This window comes from Diadema antillarum, unplaced genomic scaffold, assembly GCF_040938485.1.
Source record: "Diadema antillarum isolate AM-2024a unplaced genomic scaffold, OU_Dant_1.0 seq00000538_RagTag, whole genome shotgun sequence".
In the NCBI taxonomy this organism is placed as follows: Eukaryota; Metazoa; Echinodermata; class Echinoidea; order Diadematoida; family Diadematidae; genus Diadema; species Diadema antillarum.
Window position 1 is genome coordinate 692341 of NW_027271486.1, and position 18497 is coordinate 710837.

Sequence of the window (18497 nt, forward strand, 5' to 3'; positions counted from 1 at the left end):
GCACAAAGTCTCAGCTAACACATATTAAAATTTGGGAGAAATTCACCGTAGGATAAGTTAGATAGTGCTCGATAAAGACAGTCATGTTAATTTTCATTTCAAGAAAAACTGCACTCCTATAGAGATAACTCGCAAATGGGTCAAATTTGACAAGGTTACCTTCAATCTATTTTTACGAGGTGAAGACTTCATCCAGAGAAATTTTTGATTATTAAAACTGATAGAGTATTAAATTAGCTACAGCATACTGAAATCTGGGTGAAAATTGGGCAAGGATAAGTGAGATACGCTCGAGTAAACTTGAAATTTGATGACGTCATTTTGAAAATTTACTTTTTTTATTTTATTAAGAAATTTGATATCTTTTCATCATTTTTCCAGCATTGCCAACCCATAAAATGACATGTACAACTCATCAGCTTTCAAAATATGTAAAGAAAATGGGGGGTCATCGTCCATCCTGGCGAGTAAATTCGGATTTAAAATTGGCGGTTTTTGGGCATTGTTGCACTGTATATCGCCATTGACACGCGCGCGGAATTTCAACTTTGACGGGCCCGTGTGACGTCATATTGAGTGGGATTGACTTGAAACTTGGTAGAAATATTCCTGGACATTTCAGATATCCGATCAAAGTGAAAAAACAGGAAATTTTTATTGCATATGAGCTGTGCGTGCGTATACCTCTGTGTGTGTGGGCGCGTACGCGTCCGTCCGATTTTTTCAATTTTTCAAAAAATGCTCCAAATGGTCTGAAACGTGTGCAAAAAAAATTTGAGCTCGATTTGAGCATACAAATCTTTCAACGCGCGCGTATGCGCGCGTCTTAAGAGTAAATATGAATTTTGAGAATATGAGTAGAATACGCATAACTTGAAATGTATGTGACGTAAATTTCATTGAAAAACTCCATTCCATTAATGAGATATGATTGAGAATGTGTTTTCGTATAATGACGTCATAGTGACGTCACGACTGACCAATCACAATGATATTTTAGATTTGTCGTCTTTGGGACATGATACATATATGGTACACCCTGTATGAGTTTGAAATTGATACTCTGAGAACTTTCTGAGTAAGTAGATACACAGCTTTTGTCCAGAAATAAAGAAAGAAGAAGAAGAAGAAGAACAAAGAATCGGTACAGATACAGAAGGTGATCCGAAGGATACTCGGATCACCTAATAAAAATAGAGATTGGAACACCACTACCGTATTCAATCAGCACACAACACAAGTATTCTTTGTGAGGAATGGAATCACGAGCGAAGCTTTCATGAAACAGTGTACCGTGGCATTTGGCGATTTATCCATTGGTTTGGGTGGGGTTGTGCGTTTGAGAAAAATATGCAAATTCGGCAAGTTGTCCACTGAGTTGGGCATGTGATTGTGGCACATAAAGAGCTTTAGAATCACATTGTTCATTTTCTGTTATTTCTTCTCCTTTTCTTTCTTTCTTTTACAACACTCAAGCTATAAGTGCGGTACCTATCATTTGGTTAAAATAAGATTTCCTCTGTGGATGTAGTAACTGATGAATTAAAACGTCACTTCCTCCATGCTTGGCGTATTATCAGATTGACATCAAAATTTATTACGTATACGGGATGTACAACTGATTACATACAAAATGCATTTATCACTATGACTTCTTGTACAACTGTTTCTGTTTGTTTCTGACAATTTGTTATTAGTGTTTGATATGAAACAGGTTTGAGGATTAGAGGGGGTGTTCAAAATCAACTGACAGAAGCAATGGAAATTAGCTTAGGTTATATTTTTCAAGATGACTGTACATTGGTAATAACCTGTATCAAACCAATATCTGATGACACTTCCCCCCCCCCCCCCATACACGTATCACCTAGCTCGTCTTCAAGTGACAAGTTTCATATCTCGTTTGTTTTGATGTTCATTGCAGCATTAAGTCTCTTTCTATTCAAGTTGTGTTGTATTTAAGTGACTAAGGTGTATGTACATCACATTTTTTTTCGTTAATTTAATAATATGATATGAATTGTTTTTTCCCCCTGTAAGCTCTCTATTGCTGCAATGCTGTATTCCTCTTCTTCATCATACCATTTGTGATGTTTTACTATGAGGAAGGAGATGAGGACAGTACAAGGTCAGAGGTAAGTTTTTGTTATTTTTTCCATCTAGAGGCAAGATGCAAGAGAATATTAGGTAGAGGGGTGAAGGTTGAGGTTTGAATTTTTCTTCAGTTTGTTTCCCTCCCTCTTAGAGGGATACAAACTAGAGGCAAGATGTTTGTCTTACTTTAATATAAGTTCACATTCTTGTTTGCCATTACACAGTTTCTATTACTACAAGCTATGCAAATCACAAATCTATGCAATCTATGCTGAATCTACCTGAAACTATTGTCTTTGTTTATCTGTTCAAGGTAAAGACAGCATTAACTTGTTAAAGGCTCGTCCCAAGTTTACTCAGACAGGTGTCAATGGGAAATGCATGAATATTGTATCAAAATCAGCCGGTCCTTAATGGGCTGATGGTAAAAATACATAACTGTCTTGGTAGTAGCAGCTGTATTTATGTGTATTTTAAATGCATGAGATGAGTGGAGCAAGATTCAGTTAGTATAAACAGATTTAAGCTTTTGACCCTTACTGTGTTAAGTTCTCTGGTTGGCATGCATGCTGGAGTGCTTTCTGTGCTGATTGGTACATCTGGAAAGTAATTATGCTTCTGCATCACAAACCCAACAAAAATTCGCTGGGCATGGATTTTCAGTTAGGGGCAGATTCTGAAAGAGTAGATTTTAGCTTTAAGATGATGTACAACTCAATACAAAAGGATTCTCCAAACCTACACTATCTATAATGTATCTGAGTACTGGAAAGAGAGTGCACAATCTGAAAAACTGCATAGGCATACTGAGAAAAGAGGCTCCAAAATATAGAGTCTATTCAAGTGTTTTAATCTCACCAAGCCATGCTCACTGTGCATTGAATGGGACCAACACAAAAATAGGGATGTAAAACAACATACAGCAACAACAATGAAGTGATTATCGTATTAAGAAATCTGCATTTCCACTTCTTCTCTCACACATGTTCATTGCATTTATGAGGGAATATGCCAGAATCCTGGTGAAGCAACTCATATGCACACATTTTGAGTTTTACATATTCAGTGTAAGTTGGATTGCCACAATCAGTAATTGCCAGTGTATTATGACACATGGTCAACTCACTGACCTTTGACCTTCCTCTTTGGTGTGTTATCTGTGATTTCAGCGATGCTGCACTGCCATCAAGTACACCACATGCTGTGTCGTGGTGGCTGGTGTCTTACTGCTGGTTGGGTGAGTAGAGAAAGTGGATTACCATCGTAACTCTGAAAACCCTAGGGGTGGGGAGGGGCACTGTGGATATAAATGCCATGTATTTTGTGAGGTTTTTCGTGACATTCGTATGTCAGATGCTTTTCACAAATTTTACGAAAATGCGAAAATAGTAACTCTGGTCCTAGCATGAATGTAACAGGAATGTATGCTGTGCATCCATGTACTTATAAGTACAGTTGTAGTATACAGTACACAAACAAGGTGTATGATATAATGATCTACTCCATGGTCGCAAATTTAACCACTTGTGAAATTGTCGGGAAAGTTCCGATTCGGGAAAAAAATGAAACTTGCTATTAATATATGGAGCAAACAGCAGGGAATAAAGCACTTGACTTTCTAATGGACATTCTTTGTGACATGCAGTGGTACAGCAAGTTTGTACATGTATGTGTGACATGTATGCATTGGCTTGGTTGGATTTTTTTTTTTCCAGGCAACACGTCGGCACATGAAACTGAAGTTCACCTGATAGTAATGATAATATATTCCATTAGCAATTTACAAGCAGATGCATTCGTGTGTAAAATGTGCAATTCTTTTTCCAACACACTCTTTTGTTATGACAGGGCCTTCGTTCCCTGGCAGGGCATTCCTGAAGCAGAGAAGAACTCAACCAAGTGGGAGGAGTTCCAGTATCTCATCAATGAATTTGGAAATGGAAGTAAGAGCATAAGATACCACCTCAATGGCCCCTTTGTTTTGACAGGTTTAGAAGTCTTGTATAAATATTGACATCCTGCTCAGATTAAAGGGAATGGCCAGTAACTGGTCAGTGGGAATGCTCGGGGACGATTGTTCCAATCCTTGTGGGATTCATGTAAGAGTACCTTATTTATCTATTCTTGTGTGAAAATTATTTGCTTCAGAACGGTCTCATATTCAAGTCATGTGCAGTTTAATGCCCCGTCACTGTACAGGCATGCTAGCCTGAAACCTACTGCACATTACTTGAATATGAGACCATTCTGAAGCAAATAGTTTTCACACAACAATAGATATATAATGTAATCTCAAATCAATCTCCCAAGAATTGGAACTATCATCCCCCAGCATTCCCACTGATTCCCACTGATCAGTTACTAGCCATCCCCTTTAAACTATCACTCTTATACACATGCTTTTCTTGTCCCCATACTTTCCTTGGCCCAAGACTGTTGTTGATCCTGTATTCCAATTTGTTTTGCCTTTTGCACTCACTTATAAATTTCGTACCAAACACTTATCCTGGGCTAAGGAGAAAACTGACATGTCTACACTTGCATTTTGAACAGTGTGACTAATTATGATTACATATGCTGAGCACTGTAATTTCACACGGGCATCGAAAGCATTAAAGAAAAAAAGTTATTGTGACAAGGGAATACATGTAACATGTTACCTGAAATGAACATTTACGCACACGCTATAAACAGAAAGTTAATGTGACTGGGAAATTACATTTAACTTGATATGTACTTTCACACGAGCACTGAAAACATCATATAAAAGAAAGATAGTTAAAAATGTGACTAGGGAATAACATTTTATGTGACATGACTGCAAGAGAAATTCTCCTAGAAGACAATTATGGCTCAAGCTGTGTGAGTCATCATAAGCTGTGGGTGACTATTAAAGGGTGTGTACAGTTCTGGTTGAGGTAAAGATTTAGCTTTTAACATTTTGCGAGATATTCAAAAACCACTCTATGAGATGTCAAAGAGCATGCAGTTCTAAGGGGTATCAAAAGTTTATTTGATGAAAATCGGTTTTGAAATGGCTGAGATATCCAAAAACAAGGTGAAACAAAGAGATCCTAATAAAGTTGTGGCATGTCGCCTTTTATTATTAACACTTTTTTGGATATCTCAGCCATTTGAAAACCAATTTTCGTCAAACAAACGTTGAATCCTTCTTAAAATTACATGCTCTTTCATATTTCATTAGAGGCTTTTCATTACTGTATCTCACTTTGAAATGTTCAAAACATGAATCCCTACCTCAACCAGTACTGTACAGTCCCTTTAACTCTTCCCATTATCACACCCTCACAAAATCATTGACATCATGCACAAACAGATCAGCAATGGTAATCGAAGAGTTGTGAGATCAGTAAAGTAGAAAGTCTTTTACACATCCAGTGAGATATGTAAGATGAACTGTTGTAAAATGTATGCTTTACTCCAACTTGTTTCAGAGGGATTTGACGCTCTGTACTTCCTGCTTGGATCCATTGCACTGCTGGGCATGCTTGGTATCATCGGATACACAGTATGTATTACTGTAAAACGAGGAATGTTCGCGTGCATTTTAATTTCGCGAATTTCGCGAGCGCCAAGATTCGCGAAATTAAAATGCACGCGAAATTTCTCATCTACACTATATGCATTGAACGCAAGTGGCAATTCGCGAAAATTTCTTGCCCGGAAAAAGGCCGTCGGCTCCAATTCGCGAAAATTTCGTGCCGCAAATATATCATGTTTTACAATATACAGAAATAAGAATCAATGTTAGATTCATGATAGGACACATGCTTAATTTCTGTTGTGCATCTGTTAAAAGCACAACATCCTAAAAAGTTCTTGGGATGGAAGAAGAATGTCTGTACTTTTTATAGGATGTTGAATGCTGCAGGAGAAAGTAGACCGATGACTAGATTAGAGTAGATTGTTATTAAAGCTGATGACATAAAGATAAGGCTGCATTGGGAAATTGGGTGATTTTCAGCATACGTGTTTGGGTTGATGTGAATAGCTTGACCTAGGTCTGTGCTCTCCGATTGCTTTTCTATTTGTCACAGACTGTAATCATCAAAGAAATAATTCATTCAAGCGTATGGCACATTGTGTGTGGTTGATACCATTTGCTTGCTATTGCTAGTCACTTGGGACACACGGTGAGGGATCGGCATCTTTCACCCGTTTTCTTTTGTTGGTGAGTGGGGAACCACATATTGGGTAGCACCCAGCTCTTTGTTTGAATGACATTTGATCTTTTACGTGCGTGAGTAGGGTGATATGGTATGATGGTAACAGAAAATTTTGCATAATTATGGTACAAATGAAGAGTTTGTTCGCAAAAACCGATAAGTCCATTTTTTAAGATTTTGAAGTACGGTCTCTGTCATAATGCACTTGTCAATGTAATGACTCACCCCACTATCCCCGGACATGGGTGCGTCATTTCCTCGTTTGGTCAGTCAAATTTGTGACCCAGGTGTTCGTCATTTTACCCGCTTTGTCCATCAAATTTTTGACCGAGGGGTGCGTCAAAATCCCATCATTGTCGGTCAAAATTTTGACCGAGGGGTGCGTCATGGTACGTCACTTGGCTATGGAAAATAACACGCATTATTTTGAACCGAGGGGTGCGTCATGGTACGTTACTTGGCTATGGAAAACTGCACGCATTTTTGCAAGCTACCGGCCCCGGATACACGTACCGCGAGTGAAATTACAGTGAGCGCTTTCCCGCGGCAAGTGAAAATCAAAGTCGGGAAGCGTTTTGGAATAAGAGGAAAAAATGCTTGCCAGAATCTGGCAAGCAAAGAATTTAAAAGCCACCCTTTCTCCTTACATTTTCCCACCAACAAACCCATGAAATCATGCATACTCAATCTCAAACCAGGGACTGTTCAGCGATGTAACAACTTAGTTCAATCTTTCCTGTCGAAACGGCAGCAGAAGAACTGCCTGCCGCATGCCATTTTCTGCTCGCGGGATAGCCCGACCAGCTGGCCAGACGCGCGCGCGACGCTGTTAGCTGTGCGAATCTCTACGTACCGCGACTAGGCTGTAGTTACGCAGTACTCGAGCGGGAATATGAATGCCGTGGCCGGCGTGGTGTGTACCTACCTGCGCTGCAGCAGTATGCATACACCACACTAGTAATGGCAGCGCACACACAGCGCATTCTGCACACATACATGTGATTGTCATGTATGGATTGCATGCACAGAATGCATACTACTGTACGGAATATCGTAGCAGCAGCGTGATGTACGGTGAATGACAATACGGTGCTTACATGGTAAGGGAAACTTGCTGAAACTTTTACAAATTATGTGTACAAACCAAAAGAAAATGAAATTGCTTGAATAAAACGTATGCAAAAATCGTTTCAGTATGTACAGGGGTGCGTCAAATGTACCGAGGATGTCCGTCAAAAAAGTGACCGAGGTGTGCGTCACTTTCAACGTGTTGTCCATCAAAAAAGTGACTGTCGTGGTGTTCGTCACTTGCAGCGTTATGTCCGTCAAAAAAGTGACTGTGGTGTATGTCAAAAACCCTGTGTGGTCAGTCAAAAAATGACCATGACGCACCCATGTCCGGGGGTAGTGGGGTGCGTCATTACATTGACAAGTGCATAAAGTACAAAATAATACCTTTTAAATGATATATTGGTCATGACATATAAAGGTACATTTTTGAAGTTATGGTCAAAAGAAGCAAAAATTTTCTTATTATTCTCTTTATTTTTCTTGACCTTTCATGGCAAATATCTCCATTTGGCAAATATGGACTTGTCGGTTTTTGCGAACAAACTCTTCAAATATAACACTAATTATCTGTGTATTTTTGCAGGGAATTGGTATGGCAGCCATTCCTATCACCATGATCAAGGGCACGCAGAGTGTGAAGTCTGAGCTGGATGAAACTGACTCAGCCATTCAGCATAACATACGCAGGAAGAATGCGGTCAGGAGAAAGGTGAGTGCCATGAAAGCAGAGTGTACATTATCGTTCTCTGGATCATCACAGAGATGTAAAGTAATAATGTATCGCTGGCATAACATTTCAGGCTTTGGGAATTTGCAAGACAATTTTGTGAGTGTTTGAATTCACGATTAGGGATGTGGATATTGTACTGTTATACATTCCCTTGGCTTATAGGCGTGCATGGGGGCAAAGTAGGCAAAGCATCTGTGTGCTGCCTGCCCATGTTGCATGCACGTCCATTGCTCTCAGACTTGAATAGTACTCACATATCTGGGGGCGATATTATAAAGGGTTGTTCAATTTGCATTGTTTTTTAAGGGGGGGTTGACTTGTGAAATTAGGCAGAATACATGTAAAACCTCTTCGACATATTCAGCATCTACAGTCAGGAGAAAGGTGGGTGCTGTCTATAGTAATTGTGTCCTGCTAGTCTTGGTTCCAGACCTCCTTATACTGATTTTCACCTGTAGAGCCAGATCTAGACACCCACTCTTCAACGCTGTCACACACTGTCAGTATAGTCTTTATTGTGGTACTTCCAGTGGCCGTTTGTTGGGTGTATCCCAGTTTTTAAACAATTGAAGAAATTTCTAATTTATGCTCTCAGCTTTGGCCAATCCCAGTCAAGGATCCATCAAATGAGGCACATAATATACAAATAATGACTGCTGTGAGGGGCACAGTTAAAATTATGGGCCCAAGGTGATGTGAAAACCGTAACCATGCCCAAAGCGAAGCTGAGGGCATGGTTATGGTTTTCACATCACCGAGGGCCTACATAATTTTAACTGTGCCCCGAATATCAAGCAGTCATTTTTTGTTTTATATACCGAAAATATAGATTCCGAAATATAGATACCGAAAATATAGATTCTAGTCTCTTTTACAGCACTCGTAATCAATGCTGATCCACAGTGCGGCGGTCGTATCATTGATGCGTACATGAGTGATCTTCTATGTGTACAGTGTACTTACGGGGTTGCGACTGTCTCCAAACCAGTCCGCTAGTCTCTTTTACAGCACGCTGATCGAATGCGCGGCGGTCATATCATTGGTGCGTACATATGAGCGATCTATGTGTACGGGGTCGCGACTGTCTCCAAACCTATTTACTAACTGTGCCCGGGCCCCGGTCACAGTAACTAAAATATAGGGCACGGCTATTTTCATGACTCCCCTTTTAACCAATCAGATGAGAGGATTCTAGAAATGAGGTACATAAAGTCAACTAAAACCTACACACTGCCTCACATGTCATTCCTTGTTTAGTACGAGGGGAGAGGTCGAATGTCATCCCGCGACCAGCGCAGGCTGCAGGAACTCGACGATGAGGAGCAGCTGATAAAACGCAGAGAGCGCCACCTCAAGTCCAAGCAGAAATCACTGGCGGCAAAATGCGGGAAGTTCTGGAGGCCTTTCCAGGTTGTCGCCGGACTCCTTCTCTTGATGCTCTCATTCTTACTGATCATCTCTCTCTTCATTACGAGGTAAGTCTAGCATCCATGGGTGACCCTAGTGTAGCTTTAATGGTAAAGTAGATTTTCTCTGAATACAGTTTCCTGTGCATTCGTGCTGGCATAAACAGTATAAAGTTGTCATAGAATTTCATGGAAACAGATTGTGCATGCCCAGAAATTATCAGCATGAATACATGTAGGTCTGGAAGAAATGATGTAATTTTGCCTGTCAGATAAACTTACTCTTTCAGGAGAAAGGGAGTTTCTTATTACTGTTTGACTTTATAGAGATCATTACTGTTTACCTGAAAGCAGTAATGTAACATTTAGATTCTGTTGAGGAAACATTGCATTTCTAAGATAATAATCCTGTTACCAGTATGTCCTGTGAAATGCAGGTATGAGTATTCACTTCTTGTAACCAAGTTGATGTGTGTGTGTTTATGTTTCTGTGTGTATGTGTGAGTTTGTCAGAATGTGAGTTTTTAGGTGGGGAAGTGGGTTGGGGCAGAGGTTGTATCAGACAGGATATGAATAAAGAAATCATCTGGTTCAAGGCTAATTTTCAAAGGGCTGCTATTATGCACAGCATAAATGAGCAAAATTGTCCGATACCGAACATGTTTGGTTGTTTGTTTGATTTTGTTCTCTTTGTGTGTGTGTGTGTGTGTGGGGGGGGGGGGGGGAGTAGTAAGGGGTGGAAATTAGGCTGTAAGAGAGACATAACAGAGACATCTAAGACCTTGGATTAAACTAGGCCCCTAATCAAGCTTGTGTGTGTGGTTTTCTTCTTAGTTTGTTTGTTTCTGTCTTTCTTTCTTTGTTGCTGTTTGTTGTGTGCAAACTGTAATATCAATCATTACAGTTCGGCACTGAATTGTATTACTATGCTTGTCAGATTTGAAATTTATGTTTGTAAAATAAAAGGAATAATACCTTGTTTTAATTAATGTAAAGATAATATATGGGAATATTATGATAATGACAAATTTGTTCCAAGAAATAATCATAAGCTGAAAGTGTTTCAGAAAAAAATGGTGTCTGTTCACATAAACACCTGTTCTCTTGATATGTATGATGTGATGGTCTGAGTCACGATATTTCATTGCCTGTTTTTCAAAGTGCTTTGTGTGAAATATTATGATGTATTATGTGTTTAGATGAATAATATGTTTGATGAAGAATAATAAATATCCCATTGGGAAAAATCAACAGTTATTACAGTACCGATAATCTTTGTTTCTATGGATACCATCCAGTCTCGACAGAGCCCTTCACTCCCTGGGACCACGCTCTGGCTACGTCCTTCGGCAGAGGAACTTCCCTAACCCCGTGGACATCATTCTCCTGTATGCCCAGCGGGTAAGTGGTCTTGACATACACCATTCAAGTGATGCTCTCGCGTTGTGTTGAGTGCTGCTCCAACTTGGCCAATTTTATTTGTGCCAAGGGACAAATTCCCCTGTGTGCCACATAATTCTTAGACAGCAATTCATGAGTGCTTTCGGAGAAACATTCTGTTTATCATAGCCATGTACATTATGAAACATTTTGCTGAAGGTCCGGTTGTAATTTTGGGGGGGGACATACGGTATTATATGTTTCACAATATGACTTAATACTAATACTATAATCAACTGTACAGATCAATAATACAAATTGTATCTTCCATCTACTGTAGTATTTAGTTGATATTTCGTGTTTCCATGGAAGCATGTACATTTGTAGATGTAGAGTTCCATTGTACATACCTCACAGCTGCCAAGTCTTTCAAATTGCACAGGAAACTTCTTCAAAACTTGAAAGCTTCTTGCTTTTCTTGTCAGGAGAGTATAGTATAAATACTCCTGTGTCCGCGGATGAACATTGGCCCCCTTCTAAAGATGTCATGTAACATGCAAATATCTCCCTGACTGCTTGTAAAGACCTTCCTAATGTTGATGTGTGAATGTTGGCAGCCCAATATAGTGTATAAAGAAAGGTTGAATGTGGGAGAAATTCTTTGTCCACTCTCTTCTGTTTCAGGTGTATCCTCTGGATCTGGTGCTGTATGGAGCCACACTGACCTATTTCTTCTGGACCTCTGTGGGTGGGATCAGGAGGATTGGTATATGGCTCTGCTGCATCAGGGTGAGAACAAACTCTCGCTTCTTAGGTTCAAAGGTCATGGGCTTCATTAATGCATCTTGATAAGGGTTGTTTTCAATACACAGCATTTGGTTCCTTGTGATGTTGTGATCCTGAAAGCTTTTAACGTTAAGATTATTTGAAGTCTGCCAGGTATGTAAATTTACCGATATCACATCTTGTTTGTGACCAAGAAAAAAATACAAAGTAAAAGTTGCTTCATGCTCATTTAGTGACGTTGTGTGGAAGCAAGTTATTGTGTGGACCATAATTATTCGAAAAAAGAAAAGATGTAAAATTTGCCACTGATTTTATAGAGGCTGTCTTGAAGAAGGAGTAACTTGACAAATGAAGTTAGAGCTGACTATGTTATGATTAATGGCATTGTATGCATAAGAGTAACTGGTTGGAAAACAAAACAAATTATAAAGGGGATTGTAGTTTGATACAACCATGTGACTGTACTTAAATCTTCTTTCTGTGTCAAAGTCTGTGCTGTGTGCTTTTGAGTTTAGTGTCTGTCGTCTTTTTGAAAGCCAGGAAAGTGTGAAAAACCCATTTGCACAGAAAATTTACTTCATTTTGAGATTGCACATCAATAGTTCATTTACCTGTATGATGGTACAATGCAAGTACATGTATGTTGAAGACCCACGAAAGGTCATTAGGTCCCCTTGGAAGAAGTGCCCAGTGCAGTAAATTACAGTGAAATAAATAAATCTCAGTAGAATTGCATACTAGCACTACTGTCATACTGTGTACGCCATATATTTAGCGAGTCTAATTTTTTTGCGAATCAGGACTTCCCATCGATTTTGCAAGTGGTTAAATTGGCGATCCTGGAGTACAGTACTGAACAGAGAAATATATGTGTGGCGCATCACATTCATGTCAGTATCAGAGTCAATATTTCCATACCAAGTGTCTTTAACTCATTAAGGACGGACTGACTTTGCTATAACACGCATTTCCAATAGACACCTGCCTTAGTATACTCAGGACTTGCCTCAACTGGTTAGATTTGCGAATAGCACCTGACTCGCGAAATTTGCAAAATAAAAATTTTGTGAAATATTCGACATACAGTTGTACAGTGTATATACAGTATTATATCCCTCATGTAAAGCTTCTTGCCATAGGATTGTACAGAGCACGAACATGGTGTAGTTTTACTAGCTAGCTACGAGCAGCTGGATGCGGTGCAATTGGTTATTATAAAATGGGTTCAAGAATGTAGCCAATTGGAAGCGCTGAAATGAGTCACGTGTGCGTGCATTAATTTCTTAGTAAATGCACGGCCGGGGCCTGACGTACGTCACAATGTTTACACTAGCAGTGCGCACTCAATCAGTTGTTACAAGTGCGTCACGCGCTACTATACGCGCTGTCAATCCTGTAAACAACTTCTAGTTCGGGCTGCCACAACAGCCGGCGACCTTTCTTGTACATAACACGTGGCGTACGTATACTCTTATACGTACGTACAGTACTTATGTGCGGGATTTCCGAGTGCGACGTGCGTAAATGTTTGGGACGAACATCTTCGGACATCTTGACTTTTGAGCGAGTGCTACATGTAGCTGACTGGTATTGACCCACAAAGGTACGTGAATAATGCTGTCAGTTTTCGACCCATTTTATAAAACAAATGATGCACAGGATTCGCCTCACTCTTGAGTATTGACAACGGTTGCAAACATGCACTCGGCTGCGCCTCGTGCATGTCGCACCATTGTCAATACTCTCGAGCGCGCCGCACCTTCACTAACACACTCTATCCTGTGCATCATTTGTATACTAGCCAGCGGGATATAGTACTTTTGGGAATCCACGATCTGCACCCAATCGTGATCGTGTGATCGATATTGACATTTCTCACTTAAGAATGTACGCAGTGCGCGTAGTAGCGATACTTTTGAGCGACAGTCCTGTGCGTGGCTTGTAGCTTGGTGCGCGACGGCATTACAGAAAGTAAATCTGTGGTGCGATGGCGTGTGTGTGTGTGTGTGTAGACCATTCGTTAGTGTGATCAATGCAGTTCAGCTAATTATTGACAGAGTGACTGCGCTTCAAGTAACGGAGGAATGATTGCAGCAGAAGGACACCATATCAGATCAGGTACGAATTAGGAATAAACTAAAAGCGATTTTGAAGATGATGTGGGTAACCAAGCCGCTTTAGACCTACTTCTAACGCTTAACGTAGTCCTGGACCTCCTCGATCTTTCGGAGTTTTGCATGCTGTAGTGTAGCTCGTGTGTGGGAACCAACGGTGTCGTTCGCTACGCACTGCATGCACTGCTGCTGCACTGCCACTGCTACGGCCTAACGAAACCTGCACATTTTTTTCCAAAAGGGAACCATACAATCACTCTAGTAAAATGCTCGAGAGGGATGTAAAACAAATATCGACTGCTTTATTTCGGGCCATGGTAAAACTATTTGACCTCGGTGATTTCTCAACAGTGCCATGTCCCTCGACTTCGTCTCGGGACATAGCACTGTTGAGAAATCACCTCGGTGCAAATAGTTTTACCATCTCCCTCTGCAGCAGTCGATATTTGTATATTTGTTGTGGTAGCTATTGTGATTTTTTTTCGTGTTGTAATCTCCACTGTGGGTCCCCAGATTTACAGGATCCGACCCAAACGCACCAAGCCCCAGGCCCTTCTCTTCATGTGCGCCATTGTGATCTGTATGATCATGGCTCTTAACACCATGCTATACACCCTGGCTCCCGATTACCTGAGCTACGGCTACCAGAAGTACATCCCGGTATGTTGATTTCTATCAACTTTGTGAACTTTGTGCTTGTGGCGCATCTGTGTTGACACTTCTTTCAGTAGAGGTGGGCTATACAGGGTCAATTTTAGGTCACATTTTCAGAATATACTCATCACACCTTAGTTTGATGACTTTGTGCTTACTGACACCATTTTTGAAAAAAAGAACGAAAAAAATGCGAAATCCGGGGTGCCCCGGCCGAAAACGTTAGAAATCCAAGATGGCCGCCGTTTCGGCTTAAAAAAGACATTTTTGGCTATAACTTGGCTATTTTTTGGTCTATTGTGATGGTTTTGGTGTCTATCCCCATGGTTTAGGGATCAAGGAAGTGGATTATAATGATGATTTTGGTGTAAAACCTAATCTTCCACATGATACTGACCTTTTTCCCATATTTAGGGTTAAATTTTCCTTGTCCTTCCCTACCCCACCCGCCATTTTTTTTGCACTTTTTTCTGTATTTTTCAAAAGTCATGTTATCTACCATACCCTTAATAGCAAGTACAAGCTATCAATCTGGTGTTTTCTACTGACGATACAACAAGAAACTTACGCTATATGTATGTGTCATGCAGATACCGGTATGTGGCTAGTGCATTCAGGATGCATGGTAACTTTGAAGCCAGTGCTTATACTGTATCTGCTTTGTAGTGCTCATTAACATTTGGTCATTAGACATGTAATCATACACTGTATGTACAGTTCTACTGTAGGTGCACAAATTGAATTTTGAAATGACTTGAATAAGCCTTCTGTGATATGCCAATATTTTCCAGCACAAAGGTAATGTTTCGGCCTGATGATGCATCCCATGAGTCAATGTATTATACATGGAAGAATCTGCATCAGCAGTACTGTCTGTACATCAGCTTGCTTTGGGCATCACTAGTGCTGATGCTGATCTGTCCCTTTCATTCTTTCCATGTGCTCAATTCCATTGTGATGCCTCATGCTCTTGGTCTCAACACATACCACGGTACCAGTTTTGTGCACCTTTGTATGTAATCCAATATTAAATATCACAATGCAGAATCATTGATGCCCAGTTCACTACCAACAGTTTCTTCAAGGTTGGTATGGGCAGTTGGTTGTATGATGCCATTGGTTGACTTTCGTTTGAATGCATTCACCATGTCATCTTCAGTAGGCAGATCAGGGGCAGGGAGATTATCAGACTCTCCTCCAGTCACTAGAAGAGTCAAGTTCACCTCCATTTCCACCTCAGAGATTTGGTATCGAGACCTTATACACGTGTGGGTGTACAATGATCTTGATGGGATATGAGTCTGCGGTATGACAGCTCTCCACATAAAATAGCTTTGAGTTTGGTGAGATCTCGGGTATCCAGGCATTCCTTGAGTTCGTCAACATTGTTAATGGGCCTCCCCATGTTTTATGTTCCTGTAACAGACAGCCTATGCACATACCCTAACTGCTTGTTGTGCTTGGGCCACGTTTAGGAATTGGAAAAGAGAACTGGAAATAAATGATAAAGTCAACAGATATTAATTACCTCAGCTTTAGGCACTTTCAGACACAGAGAGTGAGATGATGACTTTACCATTATGATGCTATGTGAGGAACATACATTGTACATAACATTTGTTTGTCATAGAACTGGTTGGATAATCACCCAAATGGTATCAAATTCCCCATCACACGTGAGGATTCTTGCTTTACAAAAGTACAGCAATATACCATACATGGTAGGGAAAAGCAGGCATGAGAAATAAGGGACCAATTGGTGATGGTGAAACACCAAAACTAGACTAGAATATAAAAAAGCTGACTGAGTTATAGTAAAAATGTGTTTTTTAGGCAAGATGGCAGATACCATGTACCTCATCCAGTCAAGTACCTTTGGCTTTGTGCTGGACAATTGGCATATATAGAAGGCTTATTCCAGTCAATTGTACACCTACATTTGTACAGTAGAACTGTACACTTTGACTATTGTTAAGGTCTAATGACCAAATGACAGTGGGCACCATAAAGCAGATACAGTATTAGCACTGGTTGCACAGTTACCATGCATCCTGAATGCACTAGCCACATACCGGTATTTGCATGACAGATACATATAACGTAAGTTATATTTCTTGTTGTATCGTCAGTAGAAAACACCAGATTGATAGCTAGAACTTGTTATTAAGAGTACATGGATATGGTAGATAACATGACTTTAAAAAAAAATACAGAAAAAAGTGCAAAAAATGGCGGGTGGGGTAGGGGTAAAGGACAAGGAAAATTTAACCCTAAATATGGGAAAAAGGTTAGTATCATGTGGAAGATTAGGTTTTACACCAAAATTATCATTATAATCCACTTCCTTACCCCCAAAACATGGGGTTAGACACCAAAACCATCACAATAGACCAAAAAATAGCCAAGTTATAGCCAAAAATGTCTTTTTTAAGCCGAAACGGCAGCCATCTTTGATTTTTAACGATTTCGGCTGGGGCACCCTGGATTTCGCATTTTTTTCGTTCTTTTTTTCAAAAATGGTGTCAGCAGGCACAAAGTCATCAAACTAAGGTGTGATGAGCATGTTCTGAAAATGTCACCCTCTATAGCCCACCTCTACTTTCAGTCATTCTTTTATTTATACTTTTTTTCTTTCCATCCTTTCTATCCGCCGTAGATGTTTGTTATATGTTTACTGTATAAGCTGTTATATTTCGGTACAGATATTTTCGCGAGACGTTGTTTTCGTGAATTGACGCTGCAGCTATTGTAAGTGTACCATTACCCTTGCGCATGGCGACATTTTTGTGTTTTGTTACATTCTTGGTCCAACATTGCTTTGCGAAATTCTCATAAATATCAGCTTATACGGTATTTGTATGGAGGTTTTGTTTGTGTGTGTGTTTGTTCTGGACCTTGCGTAACAGGTATATGATAATGTTTAAGTATTCTCTGTTGCATTGTCAACTTTGTGCATATAGACCAAGTACATGTACACAGCATTGTACGTATGTAGAAATCATGTTTACTTTCGATCAACAAGAACATGCATTGGGCATGAAAAAATACATTGTTAGAATTACTGTGGGAAATAAACAGCAAATATGATGCATTAACATAGTGCATGATGGTAAAAGAAGAAAAGAAATGAGCATTTAATCATGCTTGGTGTGTGTGTGTGTGTGTGTGTGTTTGTGTGTTTGTGCGTTTATATGTGTATTGGGGATAGGATGTTGTTAGTGATGTGTTAGTTATGAGAAAGTGGCTGTTATCAATTCTCACATCAATTGCGATTCCTATTTTTCAGGCAAATGGCACAGAGCCTGTTCAGTGCAATACTCAAGCTGGAAAAGGTGAGTGGCATTGGAAATTCTTGTCAGCATGAAAAATAGTGTTCAAACTTTGCTGAATGGAGTGTTATTGTTGTTTTTTTTATTTCTTATTAAACATTTTCAGTTGATTATACTAAATGTGACCCGCTACAACAAAATGATCCTAAAGTCGGACAAGGTCGATTATTTGAAAATTATATGACATAATTCCCTAATCTTTCTGCTTTAAATTGCTATATAATACATCTTATGAAAATAATCGGCTGCGGAGATATCGATGTTTAAAAGAGAGCATGTCGAGACGTCTGGGAAATCACTGTTTCGAGAAAAGCGCCTTAAAAGTTTTCCTTGCGACGAATCGCGATCAAGGGACATGCAAGTCAGTTTTCCCCTCCGGACAATAGAAGTTAAGCCCTAGCAACCCCCGAAATGCTCATTCAAACACAGCCTCGGCGGTCTCTTCACCAACCAATCAGTGACCAGGATGCCAGGAGAAGCGGCTGGGCATAGCGCACCCCGCCCGCACGCACCAGTTGACTGGGCAGTGTGCGAGCTTCACGCTTAGGTTAGCGGCAAGCAGCAAACTGACCAATGAGATCACTCTGGTCGTTGTTAGGGGCGGAGCCTATCTGTGGCGCTCAATCCAAATTTTCGAACCAGTTTCTGCTTCGTTGAAACGCCAAAAAACATGGCCCAGAAAAACGCTAATTTTTGGTCTTTCCTTTCATCATTTTGCTTCAAAATTTCAACAGATGATAGAAGAC

The 18497-nt window shown here is 40.1% G+C and overlaps 1 protein-coding gene across 1 annotated transcript in view; it reads left to right on the plus strand.

Moving 5' to 3' along the window:
• LOC139734653 (probable lysosomal cobalamin transporter) overlaps positions 1–18497 on the plus strand; it is a 41865-nt gene that overhangs the window by 14568 nt on the left and 8800 nt on the right. Inside the window, exons 5-14 of the mRNA XM_071645440.1 lie at positions 2041–2135; positions 3264–3331; positions 3943–4037; positions 5550–5623; positions 7936–8061; positions 9340–9557; positions 10787–10889; positions 11553–11657; positions 14282–14428; positions 17709–17754. Of these exons, the coding sequence (XP_071501541.1) occupies positions 2041–2135; positions 3264–3331; positions 3943–4037; positions 5550–5623; positions 7936–8061; positions 9340–9557; positions 10787–10889; positions 11553–11657; positions 14282–14428; positions 17709–17754 (1077 nt within the window). The remainder of the gene's footprint in view (positions 1–2040; positions 2136–3263; positions 3332–3942; positions 4038–5549; positions 5624–7935; positions 8062–9339; positions 9558–10786; positions 10890–11552; positions 11658–14281; positions 14429–17708; positions 17755–18497) is intronic.